The sequence below is a fragment of the Ciona robusta genome, chromosome 3 (assembly GCF_009617815.1).
Source record: "Ciona robusta chromosome 3, ASM961781v2".
Taxonomy (NCBI): domain Eukaryota; kingdom Metazoa; phylum Chordata; class Ascidiacea; order Phlebobranchia; family Cionidae; genus Ciona; species Ciona robusta.
Genome location: NC_143237.1, coordinates 7,584,340 through 7,603,023, shown reverse-complemented (window position 1 = coordinate 7,603,023; position 18,684 = coordinate 7,584,340). Strand labels below are relative to the sequence as shown.

Sequence of the window (18,684 nt, the reverse complement as noted above, 5' to 3'; positions counted from 1 at the left end):
GTTAGGAGTTAGTGGTTGGGAGTTAGGGGTTAAGAGTGAGGGCTGGATTAAGCAGGGCTTTAACTAACATATAACACTGCGAAAACAGGATTGTAACGTACTGTAACATACGTAATATATCACTATTGTGACGTAACATACCGCTAATGTGACGTAATAAAGCGTTAACCTTACACAGGTCAGGCAAACGGTGACGAAGCATGTTTTCGCGCATTTTTAAAGTTAATTTTAGACACGAACACCCGATTTTTTTTGCAAAAATAATTAAACAGTGGGTATCAGTAAGGTCTATAAGACATTTAGAAACCAAAATTGTCACTAACCACCAGCTAAAGGATTACCCGTTTGCAATGCAATCTTGTATGGCTTTTAAAATTTTACGACAATATGCTTGGGTCGCAAGATTTTACCGAAGTGAATTTATTTTTAAAATGGGTCGCCTTAAAAACGAGTTGGGAACCACTGCTTTAGAAGACCATAGTAACATGTTAATTCTGTAAAATAATTTTAAAAATGTACACTTGGAAAAGATGGACAAAAACTAGAGGAGGCAAAGATGAAAGAGGATCAAATCCCACGGAGGTCAATAACCGTTTGTTTACTGGGATGACAGGAAGGGATTTTATCTTTAAGGAGGAAGGAACAAATAACGCACCACCTGAGAGCAAGTAAATAATATTTTTGTGGGAACTATAGGTTGAATATATCAGACTTTTATTTAGTTGGTTATGTTTATATGATTATTTGTGTGCTTGAGTTGTGGGTATACTAACTTCAAAAATTAGAAAATGTTAAAAAAGTTGGAGTGATAGTTAACATTACACAGTACACACACTAATGATAATTACAAGTCTTTATTCACATAATTATTTTCTTACTTCATTAACCTCCAGCATGGATTATTTACTTGCGAGAGTCCAAAACGTTCACATAGCCGATGAAGCTCGTAATGAGGCAGAAACGCTCATCAACGATTGGTTGAATGATCATATTATTAAAGAACTCACAGGGGAGGAAGAAGAAAATGAAAATCTGTAAGTTGGCTTTCTTCTGTAGCTGAAGGCCTACTATAGTTGACTTGGATCCTATGGAACAGCATGCCAGAATACCTGGGTATTAGGCCGGATTTGGTTCATTATCCCAAAAGAGTTTAATTTTTGTGTTGAAGTTTTACTTCATAAACCAAGGTTTACTTATTTAAGAGTTTTACCTAAAAAAGTTTTGGTCCAATCACAAAACTACATTAAACTTTCTTTTATATATATAAAAAACTTTCTTTTTGGTGTTATTACAGACCTCCGTCTATAGCCCCACAAGCTACACCTACCGTATCTGCACCCTCATGGTACCATGATACCGACACTTTTCTTCAGCAATACCTAACCAAGCAAGGCTGTGGCTCCAAACCCACAGACAATGAAAATGAGATTGATGTTTATTCTGTGGATGAAGCAACTGCAGTAAACTCAGTTTTAAATCATTTGATGCAAAAACCATTGGATAATTCTAAGATAGCAAAGGACTTAGGTTTGAAAGGAAAAAGAGAGAAAACGAAAAAGGCAAAAGATCCAGTATTGACAATGGAAATGAGACACAAACAGGTTTTGTTTAACTTTTTTTCTTTATTTGTTGATTAGAACTAAGTAGTATAAAACTGAGGAATTGTATCTATGGTAGCTTATAAAGATAAACTATGTGTTATGGCACATTTGTGGGACATGAAATATACTGATGCGTGTCGTGAAGCTTTTAGTTACTAGCATTAAATTTGTTTTTATTGAGGGTTTTATAAAAGATTAAAATATGAATTTAAAAAAAAGTGATTATAAACACGATCAGTGAATCGTCGTGTGCCATTACTCGAAAAAGTTTGAGAATTTCTGTAAAATGGAAACTTTAAAGTTTGTTTCATCTTAAAAGTAAAACTTACAAGGTAAGAGAGGCTCGGCAAAGAAGAGAAGAGGAATTAAAGAAACGTCGTGAAGTGATAAAGCAGAAAAAAGAATCTGAGAGAATGGCCGAACAAGTTGTTAAACAAGAAGAGAAAAGAAAGGTAATTTTTTTCTCAACTTCAATTTGATCTGAAATTCAGTATTTATATTATGGTATTTGTTAATGAAAATCTAGGTGTTTATTAACTTGTGACATTATAGTTTATGATAATTAATAATGAAATCATAATGGTTCTTCTTTTAGCTGCAAGCAGCGAAGATAGAAGAGGAAGCTATTCAAAGGGAAATGGCCAAGATCAGGAGAGAAATGTTGGAGAAGAAGAAGAGAGAAGCAAAGGAGCTTGCTGCCAGACTTAATGTGGTCAACATCCAACTTCCAGATGCAAAGGAGGACATGGGTATGTTGGTTTGGGAGTCATATTTATTTAAAAATGTGTGCGAGGACTAGCTTTTTTACCCAAAAACTCACTTTTCCACTGCACTACTGTTTGTGAGAATTTTGAAATTGTTCTTATATGGTGATCAGTTCTGAACGTTTGGTTTAGCTTTAATTTAAATTAAATCTATTTTAGTTGAAGAAAACAAGAAAGAGGAAAATCATGGCTATCAGCAACTTGCACCTTCTACTAATTTAAACAAGTAAGATACAGTTAAATATTTAGTTTCCGTTCACAGTTTTGGGTATCTATTCTATTTTTCGGGGTTTTTTTTTTTCTGGTCTGTGAAAGAGTTGATTAGCGCGCCTGCCTGTAACCCAGAAATAATAGGTTCAAAGCTCTTACCATAGTGGGCGTATGTGTCCTTGGACAAGACACTTAATGGAAATTGCCCTCACTATGGGTTGTCTAAAATATACGCCATACATATAAAAAAATAATAAACCCCCTCCCTCCCCAAAAAAATTGGTGTTATAACGACTGTTGTTTTATTGCAGCCACGCAAGGATAAAGCCAGTTACATTTATTTAACATGCAAATTCATTCAGATTTATTCAGTAGCCTATTGAATATTTAACTGTTGGCTGTGGTTTGTAACCAGGAAAATTATTTTCGCAGAAATTCCTGTTTGGAAGAAATAGAAACAAGGATTAGAAAGATGGAAGAAATTAGATGTAAAAGAATATTGAAACAAACTTTCTCATCTTGGTTTATACTTGTGTTGAAACAACAAGCTGCTTTAGGTAGGTGCAAATGTTCAATTATTTTTAATGACATATATATATTTTTTTTTTTATGGTTTGGATTTATAAAACTTCCATCTAATGTGGTGTTAAACTTTAATTGCTATTGTGGATGAAAGTTTAGTTAATATTAATTTTTAATGATTTTATGAAACTTTCTTTCCAATTTCTTTTTATTTTATAATTCAAACTAAACAACACATCAAAAAATCTAATTTTAGTTTTAAAATCAAAACTATAAGTTAGCTCTATTAATACGTTTATTACAAAAAGTTTCTATTTCCTAGCCTCCCTGAAACTACATTAAGATCCATTTAGGTATGTGGACTCCTGTTTAAAAACATAAGCTGTATTGATATGTTAAGAGAGTTTTGGTCATAGGCTGTATTAAGTTAGGAGATGTTTTCTCTTTCAAACTTCTTTGCTTTTTAAGCAATCTGGCATGACACGAGACTGTTTAGGTAGTTGTTCAGAATTTCAGGTTTATGTAAATTTAATGTACAGGAAAAGCGAAAGCTATGAGTGATTGGAATTGTTTGCTGCGAACATGGACAGCATGGAGAAGATATACTTTGCAACAAGTGGTTCAACGTGATACAACTCAACAACAGGTGCTTTATATATTCCAGCAATGATGTATAATGTTATGTACATACTTTATACAATATGAAATATGCAATAGATTGAACATACGTATTTTTTGAACACAAATGCAAAATAATTCAATTATAAAATGTAACATGTTTGTTTGATATACTTAAAAAGATTGATTGAAATACAAGTTTTACAATTTGTTTTATTTTTCTACAGATCTACCTGCAGCAGTTGAAAGTGAAAGAAACTAGAGTAACGAAAAGTCATCGGGTTAAAATTCTACACAAAGCTTTTAATGCTTGGAAGGTGAGATTCCATGAACAACATCACGAATAAATGGCAGGGTATTTATATTCGCTTGACCACAATTTTTGGTGGTTATACAAGATTTCCAATTTATACACCTCAGACCCACTTTTTCCAAAGTATGCATTTTTTGTTTAGGTGATAATTTGAACAATCCATTAATGGTCACTTGGTTGGAGCAAATAACTCCCTAAAATACATAATGCAATTTTTGTACGAAATGACTTAAGTTAGATTTATTAACAAATTTCTGCAGAAATTTGTAAAAATGGAGCAATATAATAAAGAACTACTTGAGCAGCAAGAAGCAACCAAAGCAAAGATGAAAGCATTGCTTGATAATGTGGCCGCAAAAAGTAAAGGTAGGAAAAAACAGTGTTGCCATTTTATTTTTGATTAAATTGTAAGATTGCGCAGCACTGAGAATTGAACAACAGGCTGTCTGGAACATTATGGCCAATTTGTTAATTTAAAAAAAAAAATTTAAAAACAAATTTAAAACAAATATGTAGCAGTGCACCAATTAAGTTAATTGGAAATTTCCCTTTCTTTATTTAGAGCAAGAAACTGTTGTTGTTTCACTGGATGACACTGAAAATTACTGTGGATCAGATATTTCTAAAACTAAAGTAAATCCACCCCAGAAACTTAAAACACCAAACTCAGGTCAGTAATAATATTTTAATTTTTGTAGAGAATTTGTTAAAAACACTGTTGTTTGTTTTGTTAAAACTGTGTTATAATTCTTTTCTTCCAACAATGTCCATTATTCCAGGTTCACGCAACACAAAGAAACCAAATCACAAACCCATTCATGCGTGGCAAGTGAATAAAAATCATGTGAAAAATCTCACAGTTGATGAAATTCAAAGTATTGGTGATGCCCCTAGTAACCACGGTAACCGGAAAGTGAAATCATCGCAACCAAACAACTTTACTCACAGATACAAGTTCCAAAAACAGGTATGTTGTAATAAAGGATTATGTGATAATTACAATGATTGGTATTGGTAAAGGACAAAGAACAGCAACTAAAGATTAAAGTATATCACTGCCATAGTTGCACTGGTATTTGTTAGGAGGATAATGTAACTATTTTACTTTTCAAATGGCTTTGATTTTTAATACAAATACCTGTAGGGCGTTGACTAGATAACAATTTGATAAACAAATTAAAAAAATTATGATATCTTGGCGTATGCCAGCCAATGCATCGGTCTTTTCCTAGGATCACAAAACAAACAGTTTTACACTCATAATTCATCTGGTAGCAAAAAAACAAATTTAAAATTTTTTGAACATACTACAGTACATAACATCCAGTTGTATCAAGTCTATTCTACAGGTTATTAATGAGCAAACGAATCTAATCAACGAACAGAAACAACTAATTGATCAACTAACTCAACAACAACGACAAGTTAATGTTGCGTTGGAACGACAAGTGAAGGAAAGATTTGAAAATGTGGAAAATAAAACAAAATCTTCACGGAGTGACCAAATCAGGAGTACTCAAAGGTGTGATTGTACTTACTGTATGAAGTTAAAGGGTTAATGTGTACTTACTGTATAAAGGTTACGGACTGCTGTAATAAGTATGTATATTTACAACAGTTCTATCACAGTAGTGTACAGTAAGTTTGCTATTTTCAATAAATAGCATTTTTGTTAAAAAATTTTCAGGAAAAAGGTTTGTTTTTACACAGCTAAATTGAGTTTGATGGACAATAGTTTTTGTCTTTTTAATTAACAGACCACCGCGAAGTTTGGTTCCGGTAAAGCGTCCAAAATCTGTAATTGCAATGGAGGAGAGAGCTGCAGAACGTGCGAGAAGAAGGCAAGAACTAGAAGAGAAGAGGAAAGAAGAAGAGAGAGCAAAAGTTAAGCAGCTGAAAAAGGAGGAAGAAGAGAGACAACTAAAAGAAGAAGAGGAAAAAAGAGAAAAAGTTCAAATGTTGAGGGAGCTTAAAAAGTTAAAAGAACAAGTAAGTTCTTAGACATTACCGTCTGCTGTTTTTCTTTTTACATTTTGTGTTTGTTAAGAAAAATAACCCTAAAATTATAATACCTATTCTATACCCCTGTTTTCACCATTGTATAGCCATTTTAGAAGACTACATATTTTTTAGAGTTTTCACGTACTATGTACTATTAATTACCCATACAACATGAGCATCTATTAGACAACAATTGTTAATTTACTTTTGTTGAACTCTTTTAATGCAGAAAGAAAAAGAGAAGCAGGATTGGATCATCCGGATGCGGGAGCTAAGAAGGATAGCAGAAGATCATTATCGGAGGACCTTAATGATGAAGTTGGGGATTAATCCATGGAAGAAGTTGATGGAAATTGGAAAGAAAAAGATGGAGGTTTGATGTTGATCCTTATACTGCCTATCTGCGTGTTTTATTTTATTTTTAAGTGTTACGATAACTGGTGGGGGGGAGGTGGTACAACACCAGTTTGCTACTGCACAGTCTAAACAGCTGGTTGCAGGCTTTTTTTCCCAAAAATTAACATTATTCAGTTGTCACCATGCAAATTGTCAGTTTATCCAAAATAATACCAGGTTTATGTTTATTGACCCTACTTTGCACATTGTGTATGGGGGTTTGATAAACTTTGTGCAGAACCAAAAGTCGCCCACTAAACCCCCTAATTGCTTTGATAATAATACAAGATTTACATTGTCTTTTATCAATTAGGTGGCAGTATATCACCACTGTTGCCAAGCAACCAGAGTGGCATTCCATATATGGAGAACAAATGTGAAAGAAAAACGAACGGAAAGAGAAAATAAAGCAGATTTGTTGTATAATGTTTTGCTTAAAAGGTAAAGTTTTACACCTAATATTTGTCAATGTTTAGTTTTTTTCTTGTAAATGTTTTTTTGTATTGTCAATTTGTTTAATAACATAACTTTATTGATTTAACCTAAAAAGTTCAAAAATAATATGCCAAACTTTCTAAATTGACAGTTGCTATAACATTATGGATTTCCTATGCATTTTTAAGGCATATAATTTCTAAATTTGATAAATTAACAGAACAAACCTAACAATTTTTTTGCTGTGGGTGTCTTTCAGGAGAAGTCTTTCTAGTTGGAGAAAATATGGTGAACGTCTTGTTATATTGGAACAAAAAGCTGACATACATTATAATAATGTTGTTAAAGTGAAGTATATAAGATTATGGGAACAATATGTCACAGGTAAACATGGTTAGGTTTTTTTAGGTTTTATTACCCAAAAGTTCTATTTACCTATATATATTGTTTTATGCTTAGTCCCGCGCTGTGGCAAAGTGGTTAGCGCTCCTGCCTGTAACTAATAGGTAATAGGTCCAAGGCTCGTCAATACTACCATTGTGGGCGCATATGTTCTTAGGCAAGACACTTAACGGCAATTGCTCCAACCCAGTGGTCACTATTGGGTTGTCCAAATTATCAGTCATATATAAAAAAGGAAAAATTCCCCCCCCCCTCCCCTAAAAATAATCACACACAAAGTAACATATATGGTAACTCGTAAGCTGGCACAAGCTGTATCAACACCCGTGTTATAAGATCTGTCATTTTTCAGCCACGCGAGGATACAGTAAGTTACATTTATTCATTCATGCTTGGTAGCAACAGTAGTAAGGTATTTTGTTTTAAACCTAATTTTTGCTATAACATATAAACTTAATTTATTTTAAACTTAAATTTTGCTAGAATACCTTACCTTTCCACTTGTTTAATACACATTATTACATCACAGATGAAAGATTGTCACTTTTCACCAAAGAAGAATCAGCGGTCACACATGACCGACTTCGCCTTTTACGATCAGCTTTTAAATCGCTCAAGCATCACCGACAGCTCGTTAAAAGAGACGAACAACGGCGCCACCGTGTGGCAGATATGAGACGCAAGGTTGCTCAATTATTGCCAGACTTTTGCCCCGAGTCATCTTTAACGACGTAGCAAAAAAACACCATCCAGGGAAGAAATGTCTTAATTGTGATTAAGTTAAATTATGTGTTGGTTGTTTAAACACTTATTGAAAATATTAAGTTGTTTTATCTGGTAATGTTACATTCGACAGCTACTGTTTTATTCTTTTAAATAGCTATGCGTTTTATTATTATTAATACTTATTCTTTTTCTTATGTATGGTATATTAGTGTCAGTACCAATGATAGCATAAAAGTTTCCATTTTTTTTAAAGTAGATATACACTATGCTGTACACTTCTTGATATTTATTCTTCCTGCTTTGCTGCTTGTATTAATATTTCAACTCAGCAGCAAATATTTCACATTGTATAAAGAGTCTGGTTTGTCAAGTCTCGGTCAGTATTAGCATACATAAAATATGTACAGAGTAGACTTGGTTCAAGGCTCATTGTACTAACTGTAGACAAGTTTGTTGAGCACGTAAGTGGTTCTTTTTCTCAGAAATTTGTTCTTGTTGTTCTGTTTTTCCATATCTCAATTTTAAATTCTCGCATTTATTTAATAATCTCTCGATTTAAATTAAATCATAATATATAGTAGGGTGGGTGAAGATTTGGGCATTTACTCTATTTTATCGTCTTATTTGATGGTAAACAGAGGACATTAAGAGTTATAAAATCGAATCCTCGCGATTCCCATACGGGCAAGAACGTTGTTAATTGTTTCGAATACGATCCGGATATTTGGATATTATGTGGTTGAAATTAAATCATAATATGTAGTAGGGTGGGTGAAGATAGGGCATTTATTTACTCTATTATATCGTCTCATTTGATGGTAAACAGACGACATTAAGAGTTATAAAACCGAATCCTCGCGATTCCCATACGGGCAAGAACGTCGTTAATTGTTTCAAATATGATCCGGATATTTGGATATTATGTGGTAAAAGTGTCTCTTCTTTCTCCACAGTACTATATATTCATTACCTTAAGAATAATTAAAACAGCATAACCGGCAAATAATTAACAATTACTTCGGTTTGATTGAAAGTGTTAAATCCAAAATGCATGAATTTTCGGCTTTAATTTCATAAACTGTTGGTAATTGAATGAATATAGTTATCCCCAAAAGCAAAACGATAATTTTGACATTTTTTTAGGGTAATATATACCTTTCTAAATGCATTCTACCTATCGCTACTGTTACGTAAAGTGTGGTCCGGGACGCTGCTCTAACGGCCTACCGCGACTGACCAGACTGATGTAGGATTTCTTAACAGTTTAATGACATATAAAAACTACTATAATAAAACGATTAGAACGGTAAGGATAACGCTCAAACACTATAAAGTTTTGATCAACGTAACTGAATACAACAACGTTACAACCACGTTAATCCAATACACAATACAACGTTTCTACACCATATACACAACGAGAACTCCCGATCTTATGCAATCTTTGGGCTGATGCAAGTCAAACAGAAGAAAAAGGCGCACTCGCGCCACGACGACCAATCATGCTTAGAGGTTAACAAGCGCGAGACGTATCAATTCAACACAAAAGCCAAACACAAAATGGAAGTAAATTGGGAAACAACACACAAGAACGCCACAGCAAACCACACACAAAAACCAAAACCGTTCAACGCTAAACGAAACAATACGTTACACTCCCCCACTCATAATGATCCTACTCCTGGAGGATTTTTAACAATACAACAACAACAAAAAAAAATTATAAATAAAAAACATCATCCGGGTAGCGTGTTGATCTGTGTTTTACGCGCACCGGCCGCGCACCAGCCGTGCCTTCGGAACAGATCCCATCGGTACCAAGGCTAGCTCCCCTGGCGTCTACATTGTCATTGTGCTCATCGTGCTCATCATCGTGCTCGTCATCGTGCTCGTCATCGTGCTCGTCATCGTGCTCGTCATCGTGCTCGTCATCGTGCTCGTCGTCGCGCTCATCGTCGCGCTCATCGTCGCGCTCATCGTCGCGCTCATCGTCGCGCTCGTCATCGCGCACATCGGTCGTCGAGGGTTCCGCCGTGTGACTTAATACATGGCCCCAGTAGGGTAATGACGGTTGTGGTCGCGGTGATGGTTGCGTCTCGTCGCAACTGTTTCCATTTCTGTTTGCCCAACTTTGCCAAGGAACCGTTGTGGGCTTAAGCCTGTTGTAGTGTACCGTTTGTTGTTTGCCGTCGCTATCTTGTATAACGTAGTTGACTGGGCCATGACGTTTGATAATCTGAAAGGGGCCTTTGTATGGAAGATGAAATTTTTTGCATTTTCCAACCGGCACCGCTGGGTTAGTTAACAAAACTACGTCACCGAGATTCATTTCGACTCCGTGTTTCTTTTTGTCGTATTGATTCTTCATTCGTTCCCGTTGCTGTTCTAATTTCTCGCGAACTACTTCTTCTGCCAATAATAGTTGTGCCTGTAACTCTTCTAAATTTTCTCCGGCTGTGTGGTTTAGTGTCGGATTCATCAAGTCTGCTGGGAGACGAAGTGTTCGACCTGTCAACAGAAAATGAGGTGCGACGCCAGTGCTCTCATGCTTACTTGAATTGTAAGCGGCTACCACGGCTGACAATGCATTGTCCCAGCCCTTCTCGTCCTTTTGAACGTAGTTTCGGATCATGGCAGTTATTGTTTTATTATTACGCTCAACTCCACCATTGCATGCCGGATGATAAGCCGTGCTGCGAGTTTTATTACTCCCCATGAGTTGAACGAACTCCTGAAACAATTTACTCTCAAAATTTGTACCTCGATCCGAGTGTATAGTTTCTGGCACTCCATGTACGGTGAACCATCGATGGTACAACAGGCTTGCTGTCTCCTTCGCTGTCTGTCGACGCATTGGCCAGGCTCGTACATACTTGGTGAACACATCACAGGCGACGAGTATGTATTGGAACCCTAGTGATGTCATTGGGAGGGGGCCAAGGACGTCAATCTCGATCCGCTGCAACGCTCTTGTTTCCTGTGATGGTACTAAAGGTGCGGTTATATTTTTGGTCGGTCTTTTGTTCAGTCCACAGGTTTTACACTGCCGACAATAGGTTTGAACGTACTCTCGCCACTGTGGCCAATAAAATCGTTCCGAAATCTTTCCCAGAGTCTTTGTCATTCCCAGATGTGCCCCACCGTGTGCTACATCGTGAAGGGAAAACAAGATTTTCGGACGTAATTCCTGTGGTACTACAATTTTATCTGTTACACAGCCGGGTATGGTACTGACATCGCCTCTTACGTATATAACATCGTTTTCGAATCTTAATTTCTGAAACAGGGTCCAATAATGACGAGATTCTGAGGGTAGTTTTTTAACTTTACAGTATTTGGGTCTGACTCCACGTTCTAGCCAGCTAAAAACCGGGGCCAGACATTCATCGCTACGCTGGGCTTCGCGTAATTCGGTCAAAGGGCAGCCCCATGAAGTAAGTAAATCAATTCCACATACCTTGCGAATTTCATTTTTGTTGCTTGATATCTTTTCCTCCTTGACGTTGTACGGACAGTTGTCGTCCTCGTCTTGTCGACTCAACGAATCAGCGTTCTTGTGTTTGACTCCTGGGCGATGTACAATCTCGAAGTTGAATTGGGCCAAGTATTCTACCCAACGGGCACATTGCGCGTAGATTTCCCGAGATTTCCATAGCCATCGGAGGGATGCGTGATCTGTTCGTAGTGTAAACTTCCGGCCTAAAAGATAGCATTTAAATAGTTTTGTTGCAAAGATTACTGCGAGTAACTCCTTTCGCGTGGTAGAGTAGTGTCGTTCTGCTTTCGTGAGTGTCCTGCTACCATATGCCACCACATGTTCTTTCCCGTCAATGACTTGTCCAAGCACGCATCCCAGGGCGTGGTCAGAAGCATCTGTGTCTACTATGAAAGAACGAGAAAAGTTAGGGTATTGCAGTATAGGGGCTACAACCAGCATATCTTTTAGAGCGGAAAATGACTGTTGACATTCGTCTGTCCATTCGAACTTGCGTCCTTTCTCTGTAAGCTTATGCAACGGTGCGGCAGTTTTTGCATAATCCTTTACAAACTTCCGATAATACGAAGTCAAACCAACAAACTGACGTACCTGTTTCACTGATCTGGGTACCGGCCACGAAGCTACAGCTACAATCTTGTCCGGATCACAGGCTATGCCATCTTTAGAGACAATGTGTCCAAGAAATCGAACCTTTTCTTCGAACAGGTTGCACTTCGATGGTTTCAGAGTGAGTCCCGCATCTTCGATTCGGTTCAGCACTTCATCTAATCGTTGTAAGTGTTCATCGAAATTGCGTCCATACACAACGATATCGTCCAGATAGGCCAACACTCCCTTCCATTCCATACCTGTTAATACTATTCGCATAAGATTTTGAAATGTGGCTGCGGAATTAGAAAGGCCCATTGGCATTACGGTAAATTCAAACAGTCCCGCGTGACTAGCAAACGCGGTTTTCTCTGTTGAATCTGCATCCATTGGTATTTGCCAATAGCCAGATTTTAAGTCCAGCGTTGAAAAGAAAGTGGATCCGGCCATTTCGTCCAAGCTGTCATCGACGCGTGGTATAGGGTAACTGTTTTTCTTAGTTACCTCATTTAGCTGGCGGTAATCAATGCAAAAACGTGGCTCACCCGACTTTTTCCTCACCAAAACAATTGGACTTGACCACGGAGAAGTTGAAGGTTTTATCAAGTTCTGACTTCTCATTTCCAAAATTATATCCTCGATCTGCTGTCGCGTGTGGTGTGAGGTTCTTCTTGGGGGCTGCCTTATCGGTCTTGCGTCTCCCGTGTCGATGTTGTGTTTTACCCAGTTCGTCTGACCTAAATCTGTGCTCGAAACAGAAAAAGCATTGGTATGGTCGTGCAACAGGCGTTCTACGGCTTTCCTCTGTTGTTCATTAAGTTTGTCACTGAGGTTCACGCCGTCGACCACCAACTTATGTTTAGTTACAGCAGATTGATTAAGGTGTTTGCGGGAAACTGATGCGACACTGCGCCTTGGAGCGTTTCGTTCGTACGCGGTTTCTCTTTTGTTACATCCTAGTACTACACAAGTACTAGGGGGACAGTCCGACACATCACCATACGCAGATATGGGAACAATGGATGCAATCCGCACTCCATTCGGTATACACACAGGATCATTCGTAAAATTTGCCAATTTTACATGTACTTCATTATTTTTAACTGTCGTAATACCGTTGGCCGTCAATAAACCGAACCGAGAGCAAAACTGCTCGTTTCTTTCGACAAACGCCGGGAATTCTGGTGTAAGTTCATTATTTACTCCATGTCGCCTGAATAAAGCACGTACTATTACCTCTGTAAACGCAGGAACTTCGACTTTTTCAGTTACACATACTTCATGACACTCCGGGATATAAGGTTTGGACAAGAGTGGGACGTTGGATTTCGGCGTAGACATCAAGTTTGATCTATAACACAAACGGCAATGATTTTGCTGCAAAAAGTCCAATCCCAGAATGAAATCGTACGAGATATCTCTCGCAACGTACACCTCGGATAACGTTTTCAAACCGCCGATAACTAGTGTTAGTTTCGTTTTACCCAGTACAGTCACCGATCTACCATTCGCACCAACGAATTTAACATTAGGAGGAAGTGGAGACAATCCGTTTTGGGGTTTCAAATCCATATATTTATCATAATGTAATAAAGTTACAGCTGAACCAGTATCTACGAGAGCGGGAAGCATCATATTCCCGATCATAACGTTTGTAAAGCGGTATAGGCTCACCGTTTCTTCGTTTCCTGTTCTTTTGGTTCGTATCTCATTTCTTGCGGAGTCAGCACGAATATTTTGTCCTGTCGAATGCACCCTGCTGTAAGGTTCTCGGTTATTGAAATGTCCATTTCTCACAACATTATCAGAAATCGTACTGTTCCTTACCCTTGGTTGTAAGTTTGGGCAAAATCTTCGGATGTGTCCGTACTGACCGCAACTGAAGCATTCGCGACCAGCAGTTGGGGTGGGTCGTGTTGGTACGTTTCCCACTCGTGGTGCTCCAGATGAAGCTAACATGCGCTTCATGTTTTCCAATTCTAACCTCATGGTGATCAAGTCCTCCCTCGTCGTGTCTACTTGTTTTGTCACGCTTTCCTTTTTGGGAACATTCGCAATAGGAGCTACTTCCAGTACTTGAGATGAGGATTCTGAATTGATTACAAGCTCCGCTGCATCCCAGAAGTCTCGGGAGTACCCTATTTTCTTTGGTATTGAATTCGCCAGTTCTTTGTCGACCAGGCCATGCACTAACGCCAGATAGAGAACTTCGTTACGCATGCTGGTTTCCTCCTCGTCCGCGTACGCGCGGGAGCCGAGATGCTTTAGGGCGTAGACAAACTCGCGCTTGCTTTCGTCTCGCTTTTGTTGGCGAGTAAACAGCTCGGAGCGCGTCTTCTCTCGGTGAGGCGTGCCGTTGATCACTGCAATAGCTCTTTCCACGATCGTTTTGTAGGGCAACTTGAAAATGCAAGGGTCTTTTCCCTGAATTTGCCATTTTAGTTCATTGTCTATTGTCGATATAAAGAGGTGACGCTTAACCTCTTCACTGGCTTTCACGCTCTCACAGTAAGAATTAAACAACGCCAAAAATTCCGTTATATCTCCGGTAGGCGAGTAGGACGGTGGTGTTATAAAAAGATTAAAAGCCATAATATCAAGGATAAAAATCGTAAAACGCTAAAAATACTCTAAAAGCGATATAAAAAAAGAGTCGTCGTGGAGTCCTCGCTGTGCTGAAATACCTACAACAGTCAAGCGGTAACAGCGTCCTGGCAGGATCGCCAAAAGTTGTTACGTAAAGTGTGGTCCGGGACGCTGCTCTAACGGCCTACCGCGACTGACCAGACTGATGTAGGATTTCTTAACAGTTTAATGACATATAAAAACTACTATAATAAAACGATTAGAACGGTAAGGATAACGCTCAAACACTATAAAGTTTTGATCAACGTAACTGAATACAACAACGTTACAACCACGTTAATCCAATACACAATACAACGTTTCTACACCATATACACAACGAGAACTCCCGATCTTATGCAATCTTTGGGCTGATGCAAGTCAAACAGAAGAAAAAGGCGCACTCGCGCCACGACGACCAATCATGCTTAGAGGTTAACAAGCGCGAGACGTATCAATTCAACACAAAAGCCAAACACAAAATGGAAGTAAATTGGGAAACAACACACAAGAACGCCACAGCAAACCACACACAAAAACCAAAACCGTTCAACGCTAAACGAAACAATACGTTACACTACTCTAAATATGTCACAAATAGCGACCGAAACCCGTTTTGTTGGTTTCTTCTGATTCACCGGAGTCAACCGTGGTAGTAAAAGGAACAAATAAATTTGTTTCACTTCAACTGTAGTTTTTTTTGTTTTATTGCGTTTAAATGTAACACTATGATTACTATTATGATATATAACAGTGCAAATTTTAACAGCAGCAGACTCAAGGTATCCAGGACTTGAATGCCTTATGTAAAATTAAAACAGGATTAAAATACCTTCATAATTGATGTGGCTGGCGTTGGTGGAAAGCCACTACGGCACGACAAGCCCCCAGCCAATGGTAGTGGGTTTCTACTTAGGTGAGAAACCCTTGCGGGATGTTACTGTCCACACAGGTTAAAGTACCCCCATAGACAAAAATGGTACAACGAATGCACATACACATGTGCACGACAACAACGACAAAAAGACAAAAATAATACAACGAGGTGCAAATACAAATAGTGAAAAACCATGCAACACATACAACAGCTCAGTCATATCCAAAAATGGGACGATAACAAAAAGTTAATTAACGCGGACATTATCATTGAAATAACTTCAAAGAAAATATGGTTTAAATCCAGAAGGATAATCAGTTGCAGTGTACAAATTATTAAATGTCCGGCCACAAGGAGTCGAAGCCAATAACGGCTCCACATGTCCCAATCAAATGACAAGTCGCCATGATGGTACCGCGATACTCTCGTCGTATCTTCACGCAATATAATATCGTTCGGATGTTAAGCACCGCTTCGACCGTCACGAAACTACGTTAGGTTGTTACGAACCGCACTGATAGTGATCTAAATGACCGAGCGTAGCATCACTGAACCGGTGGTGACCTAAATAAGCGAGCGTAGCATCACATTATCGGTAGTGACCTAAAACTAGCGTAGCATCACTGGCGGCGACGTCCACGCAACAACCCAACGGTAACGTAACTCAGTCTAGAACCGTGACGTAACCGCACCAAACGCTGGGCTTTCAAGACCCATCGACGTATAGCGTAATTGTAACGTGGCCAGCGTCACAATTATGCTTTTTTTTAAAATGGCAACAGGTTAACGGGGACGAATAACTGGTAAAAAAAGGATATTAAATTTGAAAGTTTACTGCGTGTATATTATAATGCGCGTGAATATTACTCGAGTATTTGTGTACCAACATGTCGTTCTGATCAAGTAATTAGGACAATGCAGAATCATTAAAAGATTCGACCTTTGCAGAAGAAGCACATAATGACGTGTACAACAACAAAATCCGATCCAGCAAGACGTTTGCCATAGTTTTATTGCATTTATTTCAGTGACATGCAAAATGCACTAAAGTAGTGACTAACAAAAAGACTGGCCACATTAGTTCCAGTAAAATGAGACACAAACACAAATCCGGCAACACTGTAAGAGTGCTCCAGCAACCACACCACAACACCACACAACTCCCAAGCCTAAGCAAAACCTGAAACCGCATCCTTATCGTCGTCTACCTCTTTGCTATTCTTCTGCAAAACAAACGTAAATTAGGTTGAGGTAAGATGATCCATGCCCTTTATCGTACCATTTGGTAGTAAGTAAAGAATATTTAAAGAATTATCTAAACTGTAGCCCCGCCACTTTGTGTTGTTTAAATTGTTTAAAACACAATTTGAACGGCCACCTTGCCCTACAGTAATATTATTATAAACTTAACAAACATTTATTATAGTAGGGTGGGGAAGATGGGACACTTTGTCAGACGAGACTTTTTTTTAATTTTCTTTTCTCCCCCATTTAATGATATTTTAATGATAATCAGGAAAATAAGGTTACAGAATTATTCGACAGTATTATCACGACTTTATAAAACGCCCGTCAAAGCTGATTACGTTTTCAAATATTAAAAAATATGTAAAATAGAAACAGTATACTTTGAACAGGTAAAAAATGCGAAATAGTAAGGTACTATTTTTTAATGCTCGCTAAATCATTGTAAAGCCGATGATTTTTTTAGTTTGCGTGCGCGAACGATTAATCTAGTTTTATAGCTTCATAAAACAAACTTGAATACTTCGTACACTTTGATTTTGTCTCGTAAAACTAGTTTTAGTTTTGTAAAAAAACACTTGAGATATATCATGAAGAAAATAGGCAGGGGTCAATAGGACTTTAATTTAAGATAAAAACAACAAAAAATATATATGTAACGTTTACGTGGCAAAGAAACTAGCACAGCCAGTCAAACTCGGTATAGGTTAACTACAAGTTGCAGAATACTGCTAATGTAAATATATTTCAATTTAGAGTACCATCTTCTCCCACATTGTATAGTTTTGTATGTTTTCATTGCCAAACTTTAAAAGATTTGCTTGGCCAAACTTTAAAAGATTTGCTTTTAATTTAGTAATTTATACCTCAGGGGTTATTCAACTATAAGATACTGATATATTAAAAATATAATATTTTGAAAATATATTCGAAATTTGGTCATTTGCACTTGGTGATAATTTATGAGAAGTGACTTGTGCCAAAAACATAGTAAAATACCCAATTTGTAGCAAAAATAAAAACTTTATCAATAGTTATTATCAATTTTCTGTTATTACTAGTTCACATACATTTGTAGGATACAATATTTATCCATTGATGTTCGAACATTACCCATTGTCTTTTAAACAATACCGATTGTGATGCAATAATATAATATGTTAAAAACTATAGCAGTAGAGCAAGAAAAATAATGTTTAGACCTAATTTTCAAGGCGTACAGTATTATTTCGTGTTATTTACGTATATTCCTATTTATAAATACACATATTAATCAAAATTAACAATGTTTTTAAACTGTCCCATCTTATCCTGTGTGTTTTCGAATTTGTAAAATTTCACATGTTGTGCGGATCGCCAAATAACTCCTCGTGTGTTTTATTATATTTTATTAAATTGGTGTCAATTAATAAAGGAATGATAGTACTAATTCATGGTATTTTCTCAAAACCGTTATCTATTTTGATTTTGAAAATATTTGGCAATATGTGCTTAAGTGTCCCATCTTCCCCCATTGTACTATACTTTGGATAATAACTTTCGCAAAATATAGTACTTTTTATATTAATTTACCTTGCGCTGTTCTTCGGCAGCATATGCGCTGTTTGTCATAGTTTATATAATGACGTCACACTTACCTTTTCCTTGATTCCCGATTTGTCTCTGTGCCGTCACACACCATGTTCTGAAATATTAAAAAAATACTGTTTTGAATAATAAAGATTGTGTCAAAAACAAACAACTTACGAAGCGGGTTCTTCTGTTGCGTCATAACCACTTCGTGACGTCACATCTCTGATGTCATCTAGAAAAGAACTTGTGTATGTAACAACGCCTATTGTGATTTATACTTTACCAAATCT

The 18,684-nt window shown here is 37.3% G+C and overlaps 2 protein-coding genes across 5 annotated transcripts; one reads left to right on the top strand and one right to left on the bottom strand.

Moving 5' to 3' along the window:
- The first annotated feature begins 121 nt into the window (after positions 1–121).
- On the top strand, positions 122–12,336 carry LOC149738770 (uncharacterized). 2 transcript variants are annotated; one of them, XM_089874049.1, is made up of 18 exons: positions 122–668; positions 894–1,034; positions 1,295–1,601; positions 1,934–2,053; positions 2,197–2,350; positions 2,525–2,591; positions 3,008–3,132; positions 3,637–3,743; positions 3,943–4,032; positions 4,289–4,394; positions 4,591–4,698; positions 4,808–4,995; positions 5,414–5,550; positions 5,786–6,017; positions 6,259–6,402; positions 6,739–6,866; positions 7,120–7,244; positions 7,792–12,336. In XM_089874049.1, the coding sequence occupies exons 1-18, from the start codon at positions 514–516 to the stop codon at positions 7,995–7,997; spliced, it is 2,640 nt and encodes an 879-aa protein (XP_089730175.1). In that variant the 5' UTR covers positions 122–513; the 3' UTR covers positions 7,998–12,336. The 2 variants fall into 2 exon arrangements, with proteins under 2 accessions (XP_089730175.1, XP_089730174.1); XM_089874048.1 differs by having other exon boundaries at positions 196–668; positions 5,378–5,550.
- Positions 12,337–12,659: 323 nt separating this feature from the next.
- Positions 12,660–15,305, bottom strand: LOC149738769 (uncharacterized). Of its 3 annotated transcripts, none has more exons than XM_089874074.1 (3): positions 13,750–15,304; positions 13,312–13,426; positions 12,660–12,818 (listed from the first exon to the last, which is right to left on the bottom strand). In XM_089874074.1, exons 1-2 carry the CDS (start codon positions 14,665–14,667, stop codon positions 13,355–13,357), a joined length of 990 nt encoding a protein of 329 aa, XP_089730200.1. In that variant the 5' UTR covers positions 14,668–15,304; the 3' UTR covers positions 12,660–12,818; positions 13,312–13,354. The 3 variants fall into 3 exon arrangements, with proteins under 3 accessions (XP_089730200.1, XP_089730199.1, XP_089730198.1); XM_089874073.1 differs by lacking the exon at positions 12,660–12,818 and adding an exon at positions 12,920–13,256; XM_089874072.1 differs by lacking the exon at positions 12,660–12,818 and adding an exon at positions 12,920–13,256 and having other exon boundaries at positions 13,312–15,305.
- Between the last annotated feature and the right edge of the window lie 3,379 nt (positions 15,306–18,684).

What these genes read in the sequence shown, in the direction of transcription:
- LOC149738769 (XM_089874072.1), bottom strand. Translation starts at nt 14,667, where the DNA reads ATGGCTTTTAATCTTTTTATAACACCACCGTCCTACTCGCCTACCGGA. An exon ending in AAGTTCCTGCGTTTACAGAG is followed by an intron (nt 13,257 to 13,311) that starts GTAATAGTACGT and finishes AACTTACACCAG; the next exon opens with AATTCCCGGCGTTTGTCGAA.
- LOC149738770 (XM_089874048.1), top strand. Translation starts at nt 514, where the DNA reads ATGTACACTTGGAAAAGATGGACAAAAACTAGAGGAGGCAAAGATGAA. An exon ending in TTAAAAAGTTAAAAGAACAA is followed by an intron (nt 6,018 to 6,258) that starts GTAAGTTCTTAG and finishes CTTTTAATGCAG; the next exon opens with AAAGAAAAAGAGAAGCAGGA. An exon ending in TTGGAAAGAAAAAGATGGAG is followed by an intron (nt 6,403 to 6,738) that starts GTTTGATGTTGA and finishes TTTATCAATTAG; the next exon opens with GTGGCAGTATATCACCACTG.